The 27,342-nt window shown below is 38.8% G+C and overlaps 2 protein-coding genes across 8 annotated transcripts in view; both read right to left on the bottom strand.

Annotated features, from left to right (window-relative positions):
* Positions 1-14,585, bottom strand: part of inpp5l (inositol polyphosphate-5-phosphatase L) — a 47,047-nt gene extending 32,462 nt beyond the window's left edge. Inside the window, exon 1 of one of the 2 annotated variants that reach the window (XM_089119399.1) lies at positions 14,153-14,585. In XM_089119399.1, coding sequence (XP_088975525.1) covers positions 14,153-14,212 — 60 coding nt within the window. In that variant the 5' untranslated portion in view covers positions 14,213-14,585. The remainder of the gene's footprint in view (positions 1-14,152) is intronic. The other variant, XM_039682782.2, reaches the window with a different exon arrangement.
* Positions 14,586-15,986: 1,401 nt separating this feature from the next.
* LOC120486635 (glycerol-3-phosphate acyltransferase 4) overlaps positions 15,987-27,342 on the bottom strand; it is a 53,068-nt gene continuing 41,712 nt past the window's right edge. For 4 of the 6 annotated variants that reach the window (XM_039682808.2, XM_039682804.2, XM_039682797.2 and 1 more), the window contains exons 12-13: positions 26,781-26,860; positions 22,186-23,741 (exon numbers count right to left, since the gene is read on the bottom strand). In XM_039682808.2, coding sequence (XP_039538742.2) covers positions 23,633-23,741; positions 26,781-26,860 — 189 coding nt within the window. In that variant the 3' untranslated portion in view covers positions 22,186-23,632. Of the gene's footprint in view, positions 16,947-22,185; positions 23,742-26,780; positions 26,861-27,342 lie in introns of those variants that run through there. The other 2 variants (XM_039682814.2, XM_039682811.2) reach the window with 2 other exon arrangements.

Below are 27,342 nucleotides of genomic sequence, written 5' to 3'. Positions count from 1 at the left end.
TGGAAAAACAAACAGGTTCTGAACGGGTTCGCAAGTTCAACCAACTCCGAACCAACTTTGAACCAGCACCAGTTCCGAACCAGTTCTTTTTTCAGTGGAAAAGGGGTAATTGAGGAGCGGAGGCATAAAGGAGGAGCAACGACAGTAAGGAGGGAGAAAGGAACAGGCCTTTCTCTCCCTCTTCACTGTTGTCGCTCCTCCTTTATGCCTCCGCTCCTCTGTGAGAGACCGGTGCGTCTCACAGGTGTCGCTCATCATTAATCACGCCGCCGCTTTCACGTGGCCCTCGGCCTCGTCCTGCTCACCACAATCATGTTTTTGTACACTTAATTACTAAATTATTCTATCAATTATGAAAAATCATTTATTACAGTTTAAATTGAACTGAAATCTAATTAGCTCAACTTGCTTTTTTACGTATGTGATATGATAATAAATGTAACATTGAATAACACACTACAGTAAAAATAATAAGAACTTAAAACTTTTAAAATAAGTGTTCTTTCAAACATTTAAAGGAAAAGTTGAAAACACTTCAACATAAAACTTTTAATTCGACATTTCAAAGTACACTTTTAAACATTGTACTTTGTACAAAGTAGTGTTAAGTAGTGTTTTACTTTTCCTTTAGTGCGTAATATATCTGTTTGTGCATGTATAATATCAGCAAAGTTAAAAAGCTCATAGTCTCCCACAAAAGAATTTAATCTATCAAACAGAGAACACTGATCCTGACCTGCCTAAAACACCTCGATTGAAGTCCACATATGAAATATTATTATAATGCCCGGCCAAAGGCATTTGAAAAGAAAAAAGATGAGCCTTCGGTGAATTAATTGTTGTCTTCATGACGTGGAGACGCTGTGTAAACCCTTTGTTTGGCCTTCTGAAAATGGATGAAATTAGGGATCTGTAGTTCAAATGTGTTTTTAACGCTGTTCCCAAGATTTATTTTCAGATGTCAGAAAAATGTAATTCTTGGTATATGATATTTAATGTGATCTGGTATCACAAGCATATCTGTGGCATGAGCTCTCTTCAGTCATCTGCATTCTTTTCCTCATCATTATTTTCTCTTTGTATTTAATAGAACTGCTCTCCTGGTTTACTGTACGAAATATCCCATGAATGATTCACTGGAATGCACTAAGAATCTCTCGGTTTCTCCCAAAATCCTCACGTCTCTTTCCAGGTTTGCTTTTACACAGATGCTTTAAAATATCATTCTCTCCCCTTTTTACCTAACTGGATCATTTAATTATCCCTATTAATCCCTATTAGCAGGGAATTTCTAAAGCAACAACAGTATTTGTTCATTAAGTGATAATAGGGGATTATCACGCTTCCGGGCTTCATGGCCGGGATTTGTCAACTTTGTGCATGTCCACTTCCGACGCAGTTCAACAATGCCTGAGACGAAGGCTATATATGTCACTGCTCTGTTCCACTTTGCAAATCTAACCAACAACGCCAACCCTACGTAAGTTTTCATGGATTCCCGACTGAATTGAGTATCAGGAAGAACTGGATTAAAACTTTAAAATAAAAAAAGGTAGCATGTTTGTTTGCTGCCAGCACTTTAGTGAATCAGCTTGATAATTTACCAGGGATGCCTTATAAATAAACTTAGTGTTGTCCGTCATCAGTTCGCCAGCGAGATCGGTCATTCAACGGAAGTGGCAGTGCACAAAGTTCACTGAATCCGGAAGTCCTACGTATCAGCGTGATGATCCCCTATGAAATATTATCACTCAATGAACATTTTTGATTAAGCCAACATTAGTAACATAATACAGACAAATATTACTAAAGTGATATTTAACACGTCCGTAATGAAATAGCATGCTTTTTTGGGGTTATTCATTGTCTGCTGTAGTAATTTGTTAATGCTTTTACACTATTAAATTTACTTTTAACGTTTGATGGTTGAAGGGTGTGTAGAATATGTCACTTCATTGTACAATGTACACATTTTTGTTTATAGTTTAATGGAAGTTACTCCCATAATTCACGCAAAGCATAATGGGGCATAGGAAAAAGGTGGCTGAAGTAAATAAATGGGTGTGGGAATTTACCGCATTTTGAACATGGCACTTGGAGGACTTATATACGCTTATCTACAGTCATTTAGTAAGCAGGAATCTGAAATTTACCTTAACATCATACTTCAAATTAGAGGAAGAAGCTGATCTCGATTGAAGCCACAAGATCGGTTATCACATTGATGGATGAAAATAAAAATAAAACAAGAAATGGGCCAAGACAAAAATGGCTAAATATTTAGTCGTCTTTTAATGGTCCCTTGCCTGGAAATAAAGCAAGAATTACATAAATACAGTACATAAAGTACTATCAATTTATCTATACTGTATATACAATAACTTAACATAGTGCCTTCAACCAGTTCACAAGTAGTTGAAAAATGTCTCCAAGTTAGTTTAAATTTATTGCGAGACCAAATTACAATAGGATTCAAATCTGGACTCTGATCATGATCCTGATTTATGGTCAAGCTACTTCTTGGTTGCCTTTGCATTTTGGCAGGAGCATTGTCTTGTTGAAAAATAGCATCCGATCATTCCTCTTTAGATAACTTTTCAGTTGTGGGAAGCAAGCCATTATGCACTATTCCCTTGTACTCGATTGTAAATGATTTTCACAGTGAAGTAGCTCACCAATACCAGCAGCCAAAAATGCTCCCAATGAACCTCTTCCTCCATAATTCACTGTGGTGGAGGTGCATTTATTATTACATTTCTCACTAGACTTCCGATAACACTGGAGCATAAACTCGCGTTTCATTGTGATTCATCACTCCACACAACTCTTTAGAACCACTCAGAATCAAACTTCCCATATTCTGCCAAAAAAAATTGTCTTTGATGTTTTTCTGAGAGAGCAATGGCTTTTTAAGAAGTGCATTTGCTTAAATTTGGCTTATTTCCTGACCAATAATTTGTGGTTAAAGGAGTAGTTTTTTTTTAAAAAAAAAAAAACTTTTGCTGATAATTTACTCACCCCCATGTCATCCAAGATATCCATGTCATTCTTTCTTCAGTTGAAAAGAAATTAAGGTTCCCTTTCGTCCTGGGAACTCCAACGTGTCGTCGGGGAGTTCCCTGAAGAATAGGGAGCCCAATTCGTCAGGAAACTCCCCGACGACACGTCTCCGTTCCCTGTAACCGAGACGTTTCTTTTAGTTTCATTCGAATGAGTTCGAACAGGAGAGCCAAGCAAGCATTTGAGCTTATAAAACTTAAACATTGTTGTTTTTTTAAATGAGCGATCGTTTCGCTTGATAAGACCCTTATTCATGGTCTGGAATCGTTTAAAGCCCTTTGAACAGTTTGCAGTTTGCACTGAAAGTGTCTTTTTGACCTTGAACCATTTGGTTCCCACTGAAGTGCATCATATGGAGAAAAATCCTGGAATGTTTTCATCAAAAACCTTAATTTCTTTTCGAATGAAGAAAGAAAGACATGGACATCTTGGATGACATGGAGTTGAGTAAATGATCAGCAAAGTTTTTTTTTTTTTTAAGTGAACTACTCCTTTAAGACTATTTAAAGTTTACCCATTTTGGGCTTGACCCATTTTCTACTTAAAAAGTACAATTTCTGATAATAAAACCTCCCCACTTAACAACAGTAACACGAGTATTTGTAATTCGTTCACGCCACAGCTCATGGATTTAGTAATTTTTTTTATTTATTTTTTTTTTAAAACAAACATCAGCCACAGATGACTAAATGTTACACAACATATTTAAATATATCTGTATCTACTTCCTAATAACACTGGTTGCTACAAAACAGACCAGTTTTATCAGTGTCACAGATATGTGCCCCTGCTATATGATAACCACAAGTCTGAGATTCCTGAAGCAGAACTCAACACAGAATCAGAATAGTAAGGCACAGGAATTTTCAAAGTTCATTAGAGAACCGTGATAGAGGGCAGACCACTGCCAGTCTGTCTGCGGGTTGTCTAAAGCATAGGCTACTGCTTAACATATTGCAGTTTCATTTCCTTTTGTGTCTCTTTGATGCAATGACCACTAAAAAAAAGTCAACATAGACCACTCCCTTCCTCAGGCTGTCAAGCATGCAGTGAAACCAGGTCACGAGAATTTGACTGCACAGCCGTGAAGAATGGATGGAAACAGCAGACCCTGCGTGTAGTGAATTTGACAGGGCCCAGAATAGAATTGCATCTGATGCAATTTACAATGTTACTTTGATCTTATAAAGGCCTTTTATGGACCGTCGTTCACTATCTTTGTTTTCGAAGTTCCACTGAATTTGAAAGGGTGGGGAGGCCAATGGAAACTTCCTTCATTTCAACTCTCAAGAGGATTTCCTAAATTTACAATGCATCATTTCCTGTTGCCTGCTCCTTACGATTGACTTAAAATAGCATAGAACTAATTTCATTGAATAAGCATACTTTTAAATGCAGTATCTATATGGGACAATGACAGAGAGACAAGAAAGGTTTAACCAGCTCTGATGAAGCGTTGATAAAGAGTTCATCAGATATAGTTGCACATATATGCATTCGGTTATTCCATCACAGGCTGCATAAATGTAAGATTGTATCTGATATACGTACACGTTCAACTCTCCAAAAAGAAGCCATCAGTTTTAAAAAAAAAACGATCACTCATTGCTGAAACACTCATTGCATAACAAAAGGGCATTGACAAGAGTTTTTCGCCAGAAATATACTTCAAGTCCCAGTAAAGGCAATTCTACAAAAAAGTTCTAAACACATTATAAATGTTACATATGTATTGCTAAAACATATTACAAAGTCTGTGAACTGTGAAGTACTGAAATGTGGAGTTAGACCGTTAAACAGTTTTTCACCATAATTGGGCGGGGCTAAAACCGGGCTCCGTGACGCACTGGAACCCATGAGCTGCTGGACACCCCCCTATTTCATGACGCATCTCCCTCTCTCCACACACACTCCCCGAACACATTCGGATTCACCGCTCAATCGCTAATGACTGTCAGTACTATTAGTTACTACAGCTGAGCCTACAGTTTTCTAGCTAGCTATGCCTTCGACACAGACATGCATGGGCTACTACCTGGATGCGATCATGTACAAAACAGATCGGTATCTTCATTTAAATTCCCTTAAAAACGATCACATCAAGAAGAGGTTTTTAGAGAGCCTATACCTTGATGAAGACCTGAGGATCACCGCCAACACCCGCCTCTGTAGTGCTCGTTTTACACTGGATCATTTTATAAACTTTCCTCAGAGACAACTTGGATTCACTGATAATCCGCTGTTACTGGTGAACGGGGCCGAAACGACGATCTCCCGCCTCAGTGTTCATCCTACCGTCTCCAAAAGCTAATCAGCTAATATCACCGTCAACAGCTTTCCCGTGAATGGGCGTGGTTTCAGCGCAGCCAGCGGACACGCCCCCAGCGTTTGAGAGCAGAGAATCTGCTCATTTTTTTCATGATTTTGATAGCTTATTTTAAGTACTTACCGGCTTTTTTTATCATTCAAATTTGGCTGGGTGGCTAATTACACATTTTTCTGTGGTGTGACAAACTCAGAACACATACTTAATTTTGACTTTACAGGGACTTTCACTTAAATATGCAAAAACGAAATTGTTGTAATTCAAGTAATTTGCCATAAGTGTATTTACTTTAACTAGTTTGGCAAGATCCTCTGCAAACTGTTGCTCAGCAATGACAGCACAAGAAATACAAGATAGTTTATGAAAACACGCTATAGAGTCCTTAAAGGGTTAGTTTACCCAAAAATGAAAATTAAGTTATTAATTACTCACCCCCTGTCACGAGGGAGTCCAAGAAAGACGACGAGGAGAGTAGAATCAACATATAACTTTAATGATCGGAGGTTCAGGAACAGGCAGACAGGAAGACAGCGTGTAAACCACAAACAATACCGGACAAGGGAGTGAAGACAGGCAGGAACTTAAATACACAGTGAAGATGATTAACAAATGACAGTCAGCTGTGCGGGAGGTGATTAGTGTCCATGGAAACAGATGAGGGCGGAGAACTCAGACGAGGGGACCACGTGATGAATCAAAACACAGATAGTCCAAGGGTGGTGACCGATCGCCCCCCTCCGGCAAGGCGCGACCTCGCGCCGTGGCAAAATGACGGAGGGGGAGCCGGGGGAGGTTCAGGTGAAGGACGAGACGATGGTGAATCACAGACGAGAGGCTGGAGTGACGGAACGGTGAGGGGACGATGACGATTCCCTGGCGGCCTTGATGGGGATGGCGCGGTGGCGCAGACCCAGAGCCTCCCAGTACCGACAGCCGATGGCAGAGAAGACGGAGGGAAGAAACCAGATGGCGAGGGGACTGACGGTAGCTGGGGGATGACCGACGGAGACTCGGTGGCAGGATCTCTCGGCGTAGACGGAGAGCCGGTGGACTCCAGCGACGTCACCGGTATAGGAGACCCCGGCGACGTCGCGGCGACGAGCGCTGGAGCCGTAGCCAGAGTGCCCGAGAGCTGAGGTGGAGGTGGAGTGAGGGAGGACAGAGGAGACACCACAGGGAAGGAGGAGCCCGCTGAAGCCGAAGAGGTGGAGGGATCAAGCGTAGCAGACTGACCGCAAGTCCGTGGCGCAGGCAGAGTGACGACTGACCAAGGGGAAGCCGGCAGGACGAGGGAACCCGCTGCAGCCGATGTCTTGAGGGTCTCCGGCGGAGGCGCAGGTGGGAGGAGCCAAGACGGAGCCGGCAGGTCGACTGACCGAGATGGAGTGCCGAGGACCGAGGCTGGAGGCGAAGCCGTGGGATCCTCGAACACCGGCGCTGCAGATGGTGGGCTGACCTGCCGCTCGACGTCGGGGACTCCCCACGGAGATGGTGCAGGGCTGCGCACATCCAGCAGCGGCGAGGCTGGAGGACTGACTGGGAACGGTGATGGGATGGAGTGAATCAGACAGACGGCAGGACAGAAGTCATCACAGGATGGTTGAAAATATGAAATAGATGCCGATGACGGGTGGGATAGGGCGGGAACGATATCCAGTGTCCTGGGTTTCATCAGCCAGTCCTCCAGTTCCAGGAAATTAGTCCCCTCGTCCGCAGATGTAGTGGACTCACACCCCTGGTCAGACTCCTGTTGGAGCTCCTCCTCCGGGGCGAGGGTCAACTCTGTCCTCTTCGTCTCGGGCACTGGTTGACGCGTCGCGGCGGGTGGTAGCTCTCCGTCTGCGGGGGGCACGCACGAGATCTCCGCGGTCAAGGGTGGTAATTCCGGCTCTGGGTCTGGCAGTGTTCTGGATCGGGCGTCGACGCTCTCCAGACACCGGGAAACGGCCTCCTTCCAGTCCAGGTTGGAGGTGTCTGGGAGGTCGACGTGCTGGTGGTAGGTGGCCCCGATCCAGAACAGGGTCTTCAGGGTTTCGTCATCTAGGGGACTGGAGAGTGCAAGTGAAACAAAGTCTCTGGAAAACGAAACAAAATCTAATGATAGTTCGGCGAGATTGATGAAATCGATGTTCATCTTGAGGTTTTGGTCCGGTATTCTGTCACGAGGGAGTCCAAGGAAGACGACGAGGAGAGTAGAATCAACATATAACTTTAATGATCGGAGGTTCAGGAACAGGCAGACAGGAAGACAGCGTGTAAACCACAAACAATACCGGACAAGGGAGTGAAGACAGGCAGGAACTTAAATACACAGTGAAGATGATTAACAAATGACAGTCAGCTGTGCGGGAGGTGATTAGTGTCCATGGAAACAGATGAGGGCGGAGAACTCAGACGAGGGGACCACGTGATGAATCAAAACACAGACAGTCCAAGGGTGGTGACACCCCCATGCTGTAGCAACCCCGTAAGACCTTCGTTCATCTTCGGGACACAAGTGAAGATATTTTTGATTAAATTTGAGAGGTGGATCACTGCTACATAGGCTGCCTAAGGGATCGAAACTTGACGGCCCAGAAAGTCATTGAAGAAAATGTTTAAATATTCCACGTGATTACAGTGGCTCAAGTATAAGTTAATCAAGGGACGCGAATACTTTTTGTGCGAAAAAACAAACAAAAATAACGACTTTATTCGACTATTCCTTTTCTTCCTTGTAGGCCTGAGACGAGAGTTCAAGAGATTTCCGCGACGCATGCGCGAGAACTGAACAAGACGGAGTAAAAAAAGATCGCAGTTCTCGCGCATGCGTCTTGGAAATCTCTTGAACTCTCGTCTCAGGCCTACAAGGAAGAAAAGGAATAGTCGAATAAAGCCATTATTTTTGTTTGTTTTTTTTCACAAAAAGTATTCTCGTCGCTTGATAAACTTATAGTTGAGCCACTGTAGTCACATGGAATATTTAAACATTTTCTTATGACTTTCTGGCCCGTCAAGTTTCAATCCCTCAGTCTAAGTGGATCATAGAAACCATTAGCACCAATTGTCTCTACTTACTGTTGGCTCAATGCTTTAAGGAAATGCTGACATTAAGCATTTTCTGTGCGATACACCCTTCCACTTAATGTTATCACCTCATTAGACATGATGAATCCCAGCTAAATACACCAAACTCAAGGATCTTGAAAACTTAAAAGGTCTGGTAAACCCTTCTGGATAAGAAAAATGTAACCATTTTTGGAAGTATGCTACAACATTTCTACTGACCTATTCAAAAAAAGAAGCGACGAAAGGTTGAAGTACTTTGGGAAAAGATATTCATCTGTTTACAGTCACAATGGGCTGTGACATGTGCTTTTTCTCAGCCAAACATGGCCTGAGGAAACTGGGTACGGGGCCAAATTTCCACTTGCAGCCTCAGTCCTCCATAGTCCATACACACAATGAAGCCAATCAATGCTCTAACAAATACAACTAAAACAAAACTCCAGAAAGACTGGGCTGAACACATATAGTTTGAGGCAAAATTATCTCTATAGCAAGATTTTAACTAGATTTACATTTCTAAACACAAAACACCTAAACAACAAACATAAAGCAACAATGGATATAGGGGGTTGTTGGACCTTCAGACAGTTCAGACAGACAGCAGAAGGAACTGAATAATTCAAGCTATCCGTTAATTCAAGCTTCGCCTTTCGCGTTTACGTTTGAGTTAACACTCATGGACGAGGTCGAACTGAATGCCATGTTAATCTTGGACTACATTGGCCACCGTAGGAGTTAAAACGAAATTGGAATTGAGAGGAACAGAAACTAATATTCACTGGATGGTCATATACATTTTCACCGCTTGATGGGGGTAAAAATCACACAGTGTAGCTTTAAATAAACGCAACACACACGTCTCCCTGACATCCTGTTGAATTCAACCAATCAGATGATGACTTTGAAACTCCTGAAGCGTTTCTAGATAAGTGTGCCATATGCATCAGACGTTCAGCCAACGGACCGTGGGCATTAGTTTTCTATCCAGTTTTAACATCTGTAAATCTAACTATTTCGAAAAGTAGACGAATCCTTCACCTCATCAAGCCTCATGATTTGACATGGTATCAATCATGCCTTTAGCGCTTGGACAAACTACTTACGTTAAAAACTTGTTGAAGAAATTGAGCTAAAAGTTCAGTCCAGTTTAACTCTTTTACCACACTTGACATAAGTTTACAGCAATCCATGTTTTCACTGTTATATGGTGGGGGGATGCCATTACAAATCTTCTGAAATAGTATAGTATCTCAAGATCCAAAAACAAGGGAAAAAAGCATTGCTTACGCACATGTAAGCGAACAAGATCATATAACAAATACAAATTTGTAATTAGTCGGGATGGGTCCAGGTCCAGGTTGTATAACAAATACAAATTTTTAATTAGGCTGCATAGTTTAGATCAGCCGGAACCGGGAACACGTCTCGTAAATCCTGATGTACTTGGTACATCATAAGAAGGATGGCACCTACACTAATATTAGTTTCTCTGTTTATCCCGAGGGACCCTCTGTTTATCCCGAGGGACCCTCCATCGTGGACCTGCGCCTGGACCCATCCCGACTCATCCTTAAGTGCCGGCCTCATCGGCACTGATCCTCAACAACTCGTTTCCAGACCGGCGTGATTACTTCGACTTACAAACAGATGGAATTGGACAAATACTCTTAATGTTTCGATCCAATTTGTTTTGTAATCACTGTTCCTTCGTTGGCCAGATGAGAACTGGCTCCCGACTGAGCCTGGGTTCTCCCAAGGTTTTTTCTCCATTCAATCACCTGATGGAGTTTTGATTCCTTGCCACTGTTGCCTTGGCTTTTGGCTTGCTTAGTTGGGGACTTTTAAGTTGGAGATTTAATATTTAACAATATTTTTGATCTGTGTAGTATTATTTTCATGTTATCACTGTGAAGCTGCTTTGATACAATCTGTATTGTAAAAAGCACTTGACGTAAAACATTAAAAAGCATATAAATTAAAACTGCCAAATGCTACTGAATGAAATGTCAACACAGGATGAGGTATACCCCTGTGAAGCTTTGGGAGTGTTGATGGACACAATCTATCGTTCTGAATCTGACCCGGTCTTTGACAAAAACAAGTATTTTGTTTAAAATGTTGCTATTTATAGTGTTTTGTGAAAATGATCAAAAATGCTGCGGTGCTGGTGAAAGAGTTAAAAGTGTCTTACTGTTGCATGTGAGACTTGTCTACTGTCTATGGTTGAAGTTAGCATAATATGATATCACCTGGTGCTGGCATTAAACTTATACAGTCTTTTTAACCATTGTTTTTTTCGCCAAAATATCCACTGTCCACCATCACTTATGGAGATTTTCAAGTTTTAAGTTATCATGGTTTGCCTAGTCGACTGAGCACACTGTGTCAGGCTTTGACCTTTATTCTTTAAAACTATCTACAATTCATTTTTATACTAATATTATCAAGCAACATTTTTGTCCTTTATTAGAGAGAACAGTTTAGGCAAGACCGTGATCGGAGAGAAGAGAGATATTGGAATAACACATAAGTTGTCAGTCTTTTCTTCCCAATAATTGAGACATTGTGAACAAGAAAAACTGCAGGTTGGGACTTGTTTTTGTCTATCGAGAATTGATTGGATGGTTGTGGTTTACTACTGCCATCTCATGAGTGACAGGTTATTCTTCCTCACATTGAAAACCCCTATCAGAGAAGAGAAGAGATGTCTTTTTTTTTTTAAAGTCCTACTGCAGTCAATAATGCTATCCCTTAAAACTCATCTTTGATCATTTGTGAAAATAATTTCTTCATGCATTAAAATAGGATTAATGTAACTCTACAACTGCTTCGTTTAACCCATGAATTTACAAATTAGCCCCGCCTCTGCTCATTCACACAAGCCCAGAATACCTGATCCACTCGATCAACTTTACTGTAGTAAAAGCTACACGATGGCACGTGGAAATACTGGGTTATACAGCAGCCAATTTTATGTTTGAACCAGAAACTGATTCAGAAGAAGTAGAACCTTGATGGTAACACTTTATTTGAAGGGGTGTGCATAAGACTGACATGACACTGTCATAAACATGACATAACACCTGTCATGAACATGAAGGAGTCTTTACGAATGTTTATGACCGTTGTCATTAAGTGTCATTCGGTAAATTATGACACTTTTAATGCAAAGTTGACATTGTTTAAAATGTCTTTGTTATGACAACTTGACATTAACCAAGACAAAAATGTCTTGATTATGACAACTTGATATTAACAAAGACAGAAATGTCTTGATTATGACAACTTGACATTAACAAAGACAGAAATGTCTTTGTTATGACAACTTGACATTAACCAAGAAATTATAACTAGTCCAACATGTTCTACTTTACTTGAGGTAAGGGGAAATATTAATGACACTGTTGTTAAAGCATTTGACAGTGTAATAACCCTTAATGACACCTTTATAACTAGTACAATGTTTTCCACTTTACTTGAGGACAAGTAAAATATTCATGTCACACAATTATATTGGTGTCATGACAACCAAAGTTAAAACCAACCATAACATATGACAGGGTAAAGTTAACACAAAGCTAAATAACTTCTATAAGTTTGATAATTAGACCTGTTATGTCATATTTGTGACAGGTTATGATTTCTTGGTTAATGTCAAGTTGTCATAACAAAGGCATTTTTTGTCTTTGTTAATGTCAAGTTGTCATAACGAAGACATTTTAAACAATGACAACTTTGCATTAAAAGTGTCATAATTTACCGAATGACACTTAATGTAAACATTCATAAAGACTCCTTCATGTTCATGACAGGTGTTATGTCATGTTTATGACAGTGTCATGTCAGTCTTATGCACACCCCTTCAAATAAAGTGTTACCCGCCATTTCAGTCTGCCTTCTAAAAATCAGTATCCTTAGAAACGCTTTGAACAACTTAGCACGTCAGTGGAGAAAGGCATAGTTCGTCATTACATTGTAATATCATATACATAATTCACCCGGCATATTAACAAACGTACAAAACAAAAATATCAACATTAAATGTACTAGGACCTGACTTCTTTTGACACTCCTCTGCTTCATACTAGCATAGTAAATGATATGCTAAAGCCCAGCCATATGTTGACGGAATTGGTAACAACATATTTGTGACGTAGAGGACAAGGGCGATTTCGTGGAACAAAATTGGGTGTTTCCAAACTGGTAGGTGTTTATAAATCATCAAATGAAAATGATGCCCTTCACCCAACCCGACCCCACCCCTAAACCCTCACTGTGATGTGGACAAATCAGGTGACGCGATCGAAAACGCCGCTCTGTTTTTGGCCTCGTCTACTGATCTGGTAACTCCTATTCTCCTGCAGAAACCTACTTGATTTCAAACCACGTTTTTGAAACAGCCTTTGGACAGTTGACTGATGAATTTGCATGTGGTTTGTCTTAAAACACTGTATTACAACACATAGACAAATAAACAACATTAAAAATGAGATTTTCACCATGGTGGGTCTTTAAAAATTATGAGAACACATTACTTATACACAAAATATGATGTGTAATAAATACTGCAACATTCCACACACACAGTACATAAACATTTTTTTTTTTTGATTTCATGGTGACTTTAAATCATCACATAAAAATCACTTGAATAAGTACTAGTGAAACTATTAATAACATTGGATGGGTCTTCCAGTTTTAAAGAATATAAAAACAACTTTGCATTTTTATTCACACGCAGTAATGCCAACTTTAGGCCTACTTTTCACGCTTTATTATAAAAGCCCACGTATCTTTTTCTCTTCAGTAGACAAACATTCTCCCGTCTTATTCTAGTTCATAATTGCAGGCCAGAGTTTGTTGTAGTAGTCTGATGTTGCAACAGCTAAACTCCTCAGTTTCGCGGTAACGCTTTGAATCATATCACAACAACAGGCTGTCAGTTTCCTGTTTTATTTGAACACACACAAGGGCCGGTCGCGCGCTGTGTGATAGGTCGTTAGAGACCTGTGGGGAGGTGCTGTCAGACAGCACACAGTGAATGGGAGAGGATATCACTCTAGACTGGGGACTTGTGTGCTAAAGGCCCAGTGGAGCGAAGAAAACCTGAAGTGTGTTCACAGCAGTCCCTGCGATATCGAGGAGCCGCATGAGAAAGTCCAGGTCTATCACTGATGAGAGAGAAGCGTCGGAGCCACTCGCGCAGGACGCGTTCTTGCGTTCAAAAACAGCGAGACGCAGTGCTAATAAAAACGCTGGCGTCCCGAGAAGCGTTTTAAAAGTTGAAATTCTTTTAACTAGATACGGCGACTTAAAACGAGACGCACAAAGCTGAAAATGAAACTGTCAAAGATACAGTGTTTACATTAAAAAATAAAATAAAAAGCGCAGAATGACGCATGGCGGCGTCCCTTGTTAACAGTCCCTTAATATTGAGTTATACAGACTTAAATATAGCGCATTCGGAGCCTTTTAAAACGCAGCTATCCAGGAGGGTGATTTGGCCTACCTATATTCATATAACGTCTGTTTTTAAGAGTAAGTTACCTAAGCAAACACAGATAGCGTTGAACAGCAGGAGTCAAGTGCGTGCAGTTGCAAAGAGACGTGTTTAAATAAAAGTAAAAATAATTGGTTGCGTAACGTTACGCGTTAACTCATTTATGATGTTGAGTAATACTCCACCTGGAAAATAAGGAATGTAAACAGGCGACTTACATTGTCAAACAGTGATCCAACGTTTGCAGTGACTAGTAAGACGTCCGTGTACGTCTCCATGATAAGAAGCAAGCTGGAGAAAAGTCTAATCTTACGACGGAAATCCCACTCGCAGGTCTTTATTGGAGGAATAACAAACGGCTTAAAGATAAGATTATAAAAGTCTAGCTATCTCGCCCTGAAGACAGAGCCCACGAGAGCAACGCTCGCATCTCTAACGTTACTCCTGCTGTCATGAGGAAACATTCACATTCACGGCGTTTCTCTTCTTCAGTTGCTCAGCGGTGGACACGGAGGGATTTCTCCTCCTGTCTTCATGGTAATCGGACTAGGTTCTTAAGCTGAATTAACCCTGCGTCGAAGCATCTGTAGCTCCTGCAGTTTCAGACTAAACCAAACTAGTTGCGCTGTCAATGTTATGTTGCATGCGAAGCTCCGCCCTACACATGTAGTACTGTGAGCTACTGTACAAAGCGTCAAAGTTTCCGTGTGTCATTCAGACCTGACTGAAGCGAGGTATATAGGCCTTCTGTACTTGCTGAATTTGTCAGTCAGGTCACGGACACAAACAGTGTTGCATACAATTTGTATAATATGCTCAAATATACACACACATGTTGTGTTCTTATGTTTTATGGGGCATTTCCAAAGACAATGATTTTTATACTGTAAACCTACCCATCACAGAAAACTTTCTGCATTTTTACATTTTCAAAAAACTTAACAAGTTAAAAAAACAAAACAAAAAAAAAACATTATATATATATTTACTAAACATTAAGCTGTTTTCCTTGTTCCCACAAGGACAACGATTTCAGATATTGCAATCCTTGTGTGGATATTTTGTCCCCATAATGTATAATAATCCCAGTACAAAGTACAAAGGTAAACATTTTCACCTCAAAGTACGCTGGTACGATTTGTCACTATTGACCATCTGAATGTCTCAACAGAAATCGAGACTCATCAGACCAGGGAACATTTTTCCAGTCTTCAAACTGTCCAATTTTGGTGAGCTCTTGCAAATTGTAGCCTCTTTTTCCTATTTGTAGTGGATATGAGTGGTACCCGTTGGGGTCTTCTGCTGTTATAACCCATCCGCCTCAAGTTTGTGCGTGTTGTGGCTTCACAAATGCTTTGCTGCATACCTCGGTTGTAACGAGTGGTTATTTCAGTCAAAGTTGCTCTTCTATCAACTTGAATCAGTCGGCCCATTCTCCTCTGACCTCTAGCATCAAAAACACATTTTCGCCCACAGTACTGCTGCATACTGGATGTTTTTCCCTTTTCACACCATTCTTTGTAAACCCTAGAAATGGTTGTGCGTGAAAATCCCAGTAACTGAGCAGATTGTGAAATACTCAGACCGGCCCATCTGGCACCAACAACCATTCCACCCTCAAAATTGCTTAAATCACCTTTCTTTCCCATTCTGACATTTAGTTTGGAGTTCAGGAGATTAACCAGGACCACACCCCTAAATGCATTGAAGCAACTGCCATGTGATTGGTTGATTAGATAATTGCATTAATGAGATGATGAAATGAAACACACATTTATACATATATATATATATATATATATATATATATATATATACAGTATGTGGAGATTTTACGTCACTAATCCAATAAATCATTTTGTAACATGAATCATGTGAACTCCTCTCACATCAGGCTGGAGAACTTGATAATCAGGTTTTCCACAAACTTATGTGGAGTTCAAACAACAGAACGCAATTGAAAGCAAATTATAATATGTGTTATTGTTTAATATTCCTGGTATTCATATATTGTGTAAAAAAAAATCACATGCACTAGCAGCAAAGACGGGTGTAAATAGTTTCTATTCTGCATCTGTGCTGTTGGAGTACAACAAATTAGATAAATGAAAACATCAGTTCATAATCTAGTTATTTTGATGGATTCAGAGCTGGTAAAGGTAAGACAGTTGTGTAGAAACTGACGCACATGTTCACATGCTCAGTGTGTCCTGGCAGACACTTAATTGGAGTCAGTTTGTCATTTAGAAATGTTACACCAAAACTGATTTGGAGTTCTGGAACTCATCCCATAATGCAAGAGTGACATTCACCAGATGAAAACTATTGGCTATTTTTAAAGATCTGTTAATATCTAAATCTAATCCTCTGTCCCCAACATGTAAAAACAATAAGCATACGGTTTACTTCAGTTTGTGTGTGTGTGTGTGTTGCGATCTATCCATCAGCTCTTTGGCTAGGCGAAGTCATTGTATCCCCTCTTGGTCTACAGGATTGTTACCTAAGAGTTGGCACTCTTCAAGTGAAATGTCACCAAGAAGGAAATTCTCTGTTTCTCAGGTCAGACTCCAGCCCAGCAACGGCAGGCTGAATGGATGTTTATAATTCATGTTAAGTGAAAGGACTCTGGCAGAACAACTTGTCCCTCTGGTTCTCTAGTAATACGTCAATTTAGAGCCTAAAACCAATGTCCAGTTCTCCATTTGTTTTTACAGCCTGCTCCCCCACCGCAGTAGCGATGGGACGTTCGGATCATTTTACTGACTCGGATCTTTGAGTCTCGTTCAGCAAAATGAAGTCATTTTGTTCATTTCAGCAGAATATAAATTTTACGTGGTTATAGCCAAATTCCCTAACACATCAACTTACGTAAAGCCATAGCCAAATGACGAGAAACAGCAATGATTCATTCTTTGCTTAGCTGGGTCTAGGCTTGTTCGTTCACCTCACCTCCCTATCCGAGTCATTCGCTCTTTTGTCAAGTCACAGTCCCGACGCCTCAAGCTTTGCAATCTGTACAGGAAACAGAAATGATTAGTTCAGAAATTCAAAACATTATAAAGTGTAAGCAATTTTAGACCAGAGATGCATCACGTAACTGTTAAGAGTAAAAAACAAAAACTTGCTTGTAAGGAAGATTGCATGGGAATTATTAACTCATTTCCAAATCCAATACGGCTGTCACAAAGAACGAATGACTCAGACCCAAAGGCATGGGAGGTGAACTAATCATTTCTGTTTCCTGTACAGAATCTTTGGGATCTTCGCAAAATGAATAAATCACTCTCTGAGACAACATATTAAAGGGTTAGTTCACCCAAAAATGAAAATTCTGTCAGTATTTACCCCCCCTCATGTTGTTCCAAACCTCTATGTGTTTATTTGTTCTGCTGAACACAAAGGAAGATATTTGGAAGAATGTTTTAATCAAACAGATCTCATTCCCCATTGACTACCATAGTAGGAAAAATACATACTATGGTAGTCAATGGGGATTGAGATCTGTTTGATTAAAACATTTTTCCAAATATCTTCCTTTGTGTTCAGCAGAACAAATAAATACATAGAGGTTTGGAACAACATGAGGGTGAGTAAATACTGACAGAATTTTCATTTTTGGTTGAAGTAACCCTTTAAAGATTTGTTCAAAATGAACGAATCCTTCATGATCGATCACTACTCAGAGTCAGCAGGCCCAGGACAGGCTTTCTATGGGTGAGCCACAAAAAGCAAAGGATACTAGAAATGCTTCTCGCCATAAACATGAAACTGACAGAATGCGGTGTTGAAGTTTTTTTATTTTCTTGTATGACATATTATATATAGTTGTACATGACTCTATCACTATAGAACATTTTTAACGAACAGTGACAAACAGGTGGATGTATTGGCAGGTGCTGTTTTAGAGCGTGGCAGCAGTCAAATCACTGGCGACATTGTTATGACATTGTTATGCGATCCATCAACACACACACTCACCTAATGTGGATGGTGACATTACTCTAATGTAATGAAAATGTACAAATCTCACACTTTCTTCTTGTAGGATTGAATAAGCTAAAGGATATTATGATTGTTGTAGTGTCTACTGTGCATTAAAGTAGCATTGCTTACTAAAATATCAAAGAAAATGTCATAGACACAGTAAATGATACAAATCCTCATGAGAGAGTCATGTTTTAAATCCTCCAATTACATGTTTGAAACATAAAACGTTATTGTTCTTTCGTAGTGGACATAAGGATCTATTTCTATTTAAAAAATAAAAGCAAGTTAATATTAATAAATGTTTTAGAACTTTCAATACAAAAAAAAAAGCTAAATCAATGAGAATGTTGACCTGTAATGTCTCCCCATTGGTTGATAACTTACAAAAACAAATCACTAAACTATAAATAATAATGAACACATAATACACTTATCACTTGAGGATGATAGTGGGGATGCATTCAATTGATTAAACCTAAAAGTAAAGACATTTGAAATGTTAAAATTATATTAAGCAGCACGACTGTTTTCAACATTTATAATAATGAAATATCAATGTAATATGCTGATTTGTTGCTCAAGAAAATTTCTTAATGATCATGTGACTCTAGACACTGACTGGAGTAATGGCTGCTAAAAATAAAGCTTTGAATAAAATCTGAATAAATAACTTTTTGCGATAGTTATTTAAAACAAATACTATCTTTCACAATATTACTGTGCTGGGCAACGATTAATCGCGATTTATCGCATCCAAAATAAAAGTTTGTGTTTACATAATATATGTGTGTGTAGTGTGTATAATTACTTTGTATATATAAATACACACATACAAATGTGTTATCAATATATCAAATATTTATATATAATATTAATTATGTATAAATATATATAAAGTATATACATGCACACACACATATATTATGTAAACACAAACTTTTATTTTGGATGCGATTAATCATGATTAATCACTGCCCAGCCCTAATTGTAATAAATGTGGCTATAGTTAGCATAGAATTATTTCAAAAACCAATACAAAACAATACTGTACAACTGCTACTTTTTTTTAAATACAGTCATTTCAATACAATCGTTGTTTTGCAGAAGCAGATGTTGATCTAAAAACGATGAAAGGAAGTTGTCAAGCCGAAACAGCCAACGTTTTGTTTCTCAGAAAAGCCTGTTTTAAGTTTGAAAGAGTACACTGAATTGCTGGATCCCAGAAGGATACTAAACAGATGAATTGTAAAAATAGATGAGAAAATACAAGCACAACGTCAGTGAATTGGAATAAGTCCTATAGACCATTTCACAAGATGTAAACAACACTGGTCCAGAAGCACTTCCTGTTTCAGTTTTTTAATACTACATAAAAGCTGGGATAAAATACAACCAACAGAACATTTAAAACTGAATCAAAAAGTTAAACAAACATCTTTAAGATGTTTTCTTTACATGTGACATAAAGAACCCAGTTACAAACTGAAACAGGAAGTGCTTCTGGACCAGTGTTGTTTACGTCTTGTGAAATGGTCTATATTATCAATGGCTTCAATGAAATCTCCAGTTGAACCTCCACATAAAGCCGAGAACTACACCAGGAAACATGAGCAGCTGTATATAGTACGATCCTTGACATGTTTACACTAACTCTCTCTACGTTTCCACAGAGCCATTTATATGCGCTCAGTAACTGGTGTAAAAGTGTAGAGAAAAGAGTCATTCCCACATATCGAGCCCAGCAGCTGAATTGTTTCGCACACTGGTATGCGGTCGTACCATTTCAGATCACAGTAGAGACCTAAAGCTTTAATTATCCTCAATCCAACTTTATTACATGCAGACTTGTCTTTAAAGACGTAATTAGTGGAGTAACACAACACGGGGCCAATTCAATTCCACTTTCGAGCTTGTGGATGAGGGGTAATTTTCTTTAAATACATGTCACACTTTCCTGAATCAAATCTGTACTGTACATGCCTCTTTGAGCTAATATCCAGGCTCTGCGAGACATGCTGCTCTTACAAACGACTAATGACATGATTATTATGATGATGGTTGAATGAGAAATCCCACTAATAATAACCATCTAGGTTGGTGCAAGATGGCTGCACACGTCCAAATGAAGGTTAATATTCAGAAATTCACAGCTTGAGTGATTTTTGAGAATGAGATATCATCCAATACAAACTAATCATATTCACTAGAAGCCAAAAAGCTGAAGTGACCAAGTAACCACTTTACACATGTGCCTCATGTCACTCAAGCTTTACCACAATAAGCTAAACAAGCAACATCTTGTTTTGTCAGTGGTTGAAACCAAACATAGTCCTGAAATAAGACCTGCGTGGTATGTTTTCTTTTTACAGAGCAAAAAAGGGCTCACGTTGTGAAACTACTTATGAGCCCTTTAGTGTTTTAGTTTTAGAGCTAGATAGTAGTTGCATACAGTGTTTTCCCCTGCACAGTATTTTGCCAAGATTTTTTTTTATTTTTTTTTTGCAACAACATGGCAATTTCTTGGCTGAGTTAAGGCCTTAATGTTCTATTCTATATATTATTCGGCACAATAAATATTTTAATTTTAACAACACAAACATTAGCATGCTGTAAATCCAACACTTTTCTCAATCTCATTTCCACTGCACTGAAAATAAAATTGGCCAAACAATAAGATTTGCACTTTAGGTAACACATGCCCAAAGCCACTGTTGTTTCATAAAACTATGACTTAGTGGCGTTCACAAAAAGACTGTTAAAAGCACAAAAGAAAACCGGAAGTGGCTCTGCCTCCCAAATCAATCCTAAATATTATGTGAGATTAGAATAAGTGTGTCCCAAAGCATAGTATATTAAAGGAGTAGTTCACTTTAAAAAAAAATTTTTGCTGATAATTTACTCACCCCCATGTCATCCAAGATATCCATGCCATTCTTTCTTCAGTCGAAAAGAAATTAAGGATTTTGATGAAAACATTCCAGGATTTTTCTCCATATAATGGACTTCAATGGGAACCAAACGGTTCAAGATCCAAAAGACAGTTTCAGTGCAAACTGCAAACTGTTCAAAGGGCTTTAAACGATTCCAGGTGATGAATAAGGGTCTTATCTAGCAAAGTTTTATAAGCTCAAATGCTCGCCTTGCTCTGTTCTGTGATGCGCGTTTGTTACTCTCCTGTTCGAACTCATTTATAAAAATGAACGAATCTTTTCCCGAGTCAACTCGTTCATTTCGTTCGTTGAATGAACCAAATGTCACGAAAAAAAAAATTGTTCATTTTGATAAACGAGTTCGAACAGGAGAGTCACGAATGCGCATCACAGAACAGAGCAAGACGACCATTTGTGCGTATAAAACTGAAACTTTTTTTTTTTTTAAATGAGCGATTGTTTCGCTAGATAAGACCCTTATTCATCCCTTATTCATATAAACTGTCTTTTGGACCTTGAACCATTTGGTTACCATTGAAGTGCATTATATGGAGAAAAATCCTGGAATGTTTTCATCAAAAACCTTAATTTGTTTTCGACTGAAGAAAGAATGACATGGACATCTTGGATGACATGGGGGTGAGTAAATTATCAGCAAAAGTTTTTTTTAAAAGTGAACTAGTCCTTTAAAAAGAGCATGCCACAAGTCCCCAGAAGATCTAAAATTTCTGGTATATTTTCGAAGTGTGGATCCGTGCACACTCTAACGGCTAATATTGCCCACAACCGCTTTGGAGAAGAATTCAGTTCAGAACTACAAACACCAAGTGTTAAAAAACTACAAACATGGTGGATGTGCACATCCAACGGTTAATTACAGAGGTTTAGATGAAGGGGCTTGGAAGACTAACCATCACCATTTAACCTGATAAAAAATTGTATTTAATGTTATCCGTGTTATCTTTCATCTGCAACAAAAACCTTTATAACTTCTAAACCCATCATTATGCAAAAATATTAGTTTCTCCACATGAAATACCCAGAGATCAACATGCTACTTGTTTTCTCTCCGATACGGTAGGAAATGAAAATGTACAGTATTAATTGGCAGGCCAGTTTGCAGTGATAAGATGCTCGTAACTATGCGACAAAGTGACTGTTAAACGCATTTGTTTGAAATAGCTTTTAATCGATGATACAGTGTCATGTTATCTGTTTTATTGTCTGTTATTTGTTTTACCTGTATTTCATTGAGTTTATGTTTATGCTATGTACACCACATTGGTAAACACTTGTTGTTTTAAATAGTGCTTTATAAATAAAGTGACATTGACATTGTTAAAAGACACAATTTAATGAGGTGATAGTATTTCACAAAGCTTGTCTGCTTGCTACACAGTCAAAAGTATGTACTTTTTCTTCACAAAAAGAGCGCATACTTTTAAGGAGTAGTATAAGTACCGTAGGCAAACTGGGATGCAGCATAGGTCTCATCTCTGAACACTCGTATTTGGTGAAAACATGGAAATATTGTTCCTTCTATCACTTTACATGTTCATTAATCATGTCTGCCTTTTTAACACATTGGTCTAAACAGAAAGAAAAAGAAAACAAATCACACTGATAAAATTGTGGTCAATTAGTGCAACATTGTTTTCGTCTGATCGTCTGATGAGTCATCAGAGTCATGATCTGAATCAGTCGCATAACTTACTGAATCAGATCAGATTATTTCACATGAGAAGAGATCCAATAACTGTTGTGTGTGCACTTTTTGAAAGCAATGTTATAGATCCAAACTTGCAACAGCGTTACTGAGCTTTGTTGTGCTAAAATATGTTAAAATAGTCTTGTTATTCCTTAACAAGTTGTCCCAATTTTAGGGTTGCTTGATCTGAAAATAAAAAATAAATCCTTTAGGAAACATGCGTACAGCATAGTGTTGTTTAAACATCACAAATAATGTTTTCAATCTGAATTTGAAAATGAAACATGAAAAGTTCATAGAGTTTTCAATTGGCTGTAACATGGCCAATATCATTAAGACTCTTAAGGTTTGACTTCCATATGTCAATGGAAACGGCAAAAACTTCGGCATCTGGCACACAAAGGACAAGAAAGAAAAAAAAAAATCTCTAACAATATCTTCTCAAACCCTTCACACATTGATTGGCTTGATTGTTTGCATGGAGGTATTTTAAAAGGTCAATGTAGATTTCATATCTGCAAAGGTTAGTATAAACGTAATCAACAAATTAAATTACAGGTTTGCCATGCATATTTCTGCTGTTTTCTCCAGTTAAAAGGCAGGATTAAAGTGACTTGCGCAGCAGAAGTACAGATGGAAGTGCATAACGGAAAACTCTCGGACACCTACGTGCGGCCTGATGAGGCGTTTCCTTGAACCATTCATGGCCATCAGATTTAATAGTTTATTGCATCCTAATGATACATTAAGAGTAAATGATAATAAGAGAAAAAAGAGAGAAAGAGACCATTAAACGATCACATTGCATCCTTATGACTCCTCGTGAGCCACCCGGCCACTATAGACTGAAACGCGGTACTCTGGCTTCGGTCAAAGGGACACTACGCATTAAAACGCATCTCGTGGAGTGTTTTGATCACGACCTGACAAGCTTTGATCCTTTTCACAAAAAGGAATAATTAAACAAGGACAGCTCTTGTGATTTGAAGCGAAACAAATCCATAACGCCGCTGTTCCGGGTCTCTGAACCGTCTCTTGCCCTCCAGGTCCTCACCTGAATCATCATCCTCTCCTCATGAACGACTGCGGTCCGCTTGCGTCCCAACCAAAATCTTGCTGTAGATTTTTTGCTGCTCCTCTTTAAAAGCGTCTTTCACTTTCCCTCGTTTCAAACCACCATCCCTAAAGAAAAACACAAACCCAGTTTCAACTAAAATGACATTTAGCTGAGAAAACCATCTGAATCAACATGCACCAATGCTACATTTTTCTAAATGTCATAATCATTTGTTAACAAACAAGTATTTATTCGTTACTTCAATTAGCTCATTGCGCTCAATCACGCTAACTGTGACTTTGTATATAGGTTTCTGAAATACGTAACTTAGACTTAGGGTGTATTCACACCAGGAAAGTCCGATAGTTCACTTGCTTTGGTCCGGACCAAATAATATATATATTTTTTTTTTTTGGTACGGTTCGCTTTCACACTGCTCTTTTTGCAAGTGAACCAAAATTTGTAAACCAAACCACACGTGTGCTAAGGTCGTCCATTCATTGGACAAGGATTCTCAAGGGAAATCAGGAAGTGCAAAAAAGGCTCAGCATGGAGATAATATTTCCATATATTTAATACTGCAATATTTGTTCTTTTACTAATTTTGTGTTAATTCTGTACAAACGCAATATGAAGAAACTAATGAGTATCATATGATACAATGTCATCTATACGAAGTTGTAATTCGGATTTTGAGAAGACGACGAGTGTAACGTTTGAGTGGCTCTATAAACGCAGGGAAACTCTCGTCTCTCGTGCATCTTTTCATTCGACCATCTACTGTTTTTTTTTATTTCTGGGCAACATCTCAACTTTGCGTTACAAGTGGCACTGCACAAAAGACGGAGAAGGTATAAAGTTTTCATTCATAGAGAGGGGCTATGTTCACTCATTCAAATAATGAGATTCTTATTGTGTACTAACAAGTGCTGTCAATGTTAACGCTTGCGATTAAGTTTGTCCAGTTTAACGTAAATTAACGCATCATCATCCTTGTATTGTAACTATCCTTACATTAATAATAATAATAATTCATTACATTTATATATAGAATTTTTCTCGGCACTCACTTTAAGGGGGAAACTCGTCAACCACCACCAAAAGGTGGTGAACTGCAAATGCTTTATGAACTGCAAATGATTTTTTTTTGCATCTTTGCGCGATTAGACATTCACACACGACGCGCAGAAAGACGCGCAATATTCTCTTTCGACGCAGTGCTTTCTTGCAATTGGGCCGGTTTATGTTCACACCGTAAACGAGCCGTACCAGAGTTCGTTTGGAACCGTACCGAGACCACCTCTTCAGCTGGGTCTCGGTTCGGTTGTTTGGTCCGCACCCGAGTTCGATTGCTGTATTCACACCTGCCCAAAAGGTCCGCACCAAGGGGGCAAACGAACTAGAGTTCGATTCAATCGAACCAAACAAGGCAGGTGTGAATACACCCGTCTTGCATTTTCTGTAAAGCTGCTTTGAAATGATGTGTATTGTGAAAAGCGCTATACAAATGCAGTGGTGGAATGTAACGAAGTACAAATACTTTGTTACTTTACTTAAGTAAATTTTTCACGTATCTTTACTTTACTTAAGTAAAATAAATAGTGCATACTTTTTACTTTTACTTCGTTGCATTTTGCAGCAATTATTATACTTTCTACTCCATTACATTTCTACAACTTCTTACATTTTCTGATCAGTTTTTCCCCTGCCAAAATGTAATTTGACCGTCCGTTCATTGCATGTTTGTCTCACCAGTGACGTTTGGTTGCCATAGATACATCAACTAAATGCGTCTTGCACGCAGTGTGTTTATCGTGCAATTTATATGCGAAAATTTGTTTTTACATGCATAGGAAACGCACTTTGTGTAATATACGTTTGGTTAGGATTATGGCAGCCAAGGTTCAGAATAACACCATACATAATTGCATTTACTGCCAAACATAGTTATTAACATATAGTAAGGATAAGCATGATGTGTAGCTATATTGCATAATTGCAAGCTTGTTTCATAAATGGTGACAACAATTTTTTTTTCCATCATTATTGAGCATCATTATAGGAGTATTAAGTTGAATGAGTTAGAATTAAATGTTTTATTAATCATTAGAAAATAGACATTATGAGAATAAATTGTTATGCAAGTACTTTTACTTTTAATACTTAAAGTACATTTTAAATCAGGTACTTTTTACTTTTTACTTAAGTATGGTTGTCATTGTGTTACTTCTACTTTTACTAAAGTAATTATTTATCTGGATATTTGTACTTTTACTTAAGTACTGAGATTCAGTACTTCCTCCACCACTGTACAAATGTGAATTGAATTGAATATGGCTAAACTGGTTTCCTGGGCTCTCAAGCCCCGGTTATACTATATTTTCCGCGTTCCACTTTGTCTCGTGAAAAGTTGAGAGTGCAAGCCTTTCAAAGTATACTCCTCAAGCGTGGAAAGACACGTTCGGAGCATGTGCACTATCTAGTGCATTTATCTAGATAACTTTATCATCACGCAATCACTCGCACATGTGCTGTTGTCCGTGTGGACAAAAATTGGACTGCATGCGGACACAATAACACAAGATGTGTCACCCATAATGTTTTGAATGGGGAAAAGTGCAATGCTCAATATGGCGGAATAAGTCCCGCCTTCTAAATAAGAGCCGATCGCTGATTGGCAAAGTCATCGGGTCACTGCAGCTGCCGTTAGAAGCTCTAGTTCCTATAGAAAGTCAGACGCATTAGCTTGATCCAGCCTTAAATTTGACATTTTTCTGTCATGATTTGAGCGTTTAGAAACAAATTTTATGAGACAGTTGTTTAGAGATTTCATTGGTGATTTCAAATATGAAACTTAATCGTAAGCTTAGCGAACATTTTTTGAGAATTTGATGTTTTCCCATTCAAAGAGATAGGAGCTGCACTTGCATGCCCGAGAGGCGTTTCAAAGATGGCCGCCGAGTGAAATGGACTTTGGCGTGGACATCTACGGAAGTGTACTTTGGGTTTTAGTCTGTCCACTGATCTGGTAGCTGGTTTTGTCAGGCTATGAGACCAGCTTAAACCAGCAAAGACCAGACATTTTATGGTTTAAGACTATCTACGGCTTATATTAGTATTTGTATAACTTCTCTTTGGCCTTAACATAGCTGAGTCCGACTTACCACAGCAGGTCCACCAGACCACCCTGTCTGGCAATGGCTGCCTTTACTCTGTTAGCAAACTGCACGGCATCCTCATCTTCCTGAGGGAGACAAAACAGACTTTGACAAAAACCTTGATCTTGAGCTTTAAGAGTTTGAAATGCATTTTTCATACTTGTTACAATTATTTTCAGCACATTCAATTAAAGGGATAGTTCACCCAAAATTCTCTCATCATTTACTCACCCTCATGTCATCCCTGATGTGTATGACTTTCATAAACAAACAGACACAAACAAAAATTGTAAGTGTGTTACATTTTTTTTTTTTAATTGGGGAACTATCCCTTTAATATCAGGTTTATCTAAAAGAACAGTAATTTTGCTTTGCCCCATTATGCTATTTTACAGGTTCCCATTTTTTTTTTGTCTCCTACAGTAGGTTTACATACATCCAAGGTCAAAAAACACTTTCAATTTTCTCATAGTATACATGACACATAATGATATTTCTTATAGAGTCTGAAAACAGTTTGTGTAAAAATTCAGTCTCTCTAAACTCCTCTCTGATTGGTCAAACGATC

The sequence above is a fragment of the Pimephales promelas genome, chromosome 14 (genome assembly GCF_988280905.1).
Source record: "Pimephales promelas chromosome 14, fPimPro1.hap1.1, whole genome shotgun sequence".
Classification (NCBI taxonomy): domain Eukaryota; kingdom Metazoa; phylum Chordata; class Actinopteri; order Cypriniformes; family Leuciscidae; genus Pimephales; species Pimephales promelas.
The sequence above is the reverse complement of the archived record's forward strand: the minus strand, read 5'-3'. Positions and strand labels throughout refer to the sequence as shown.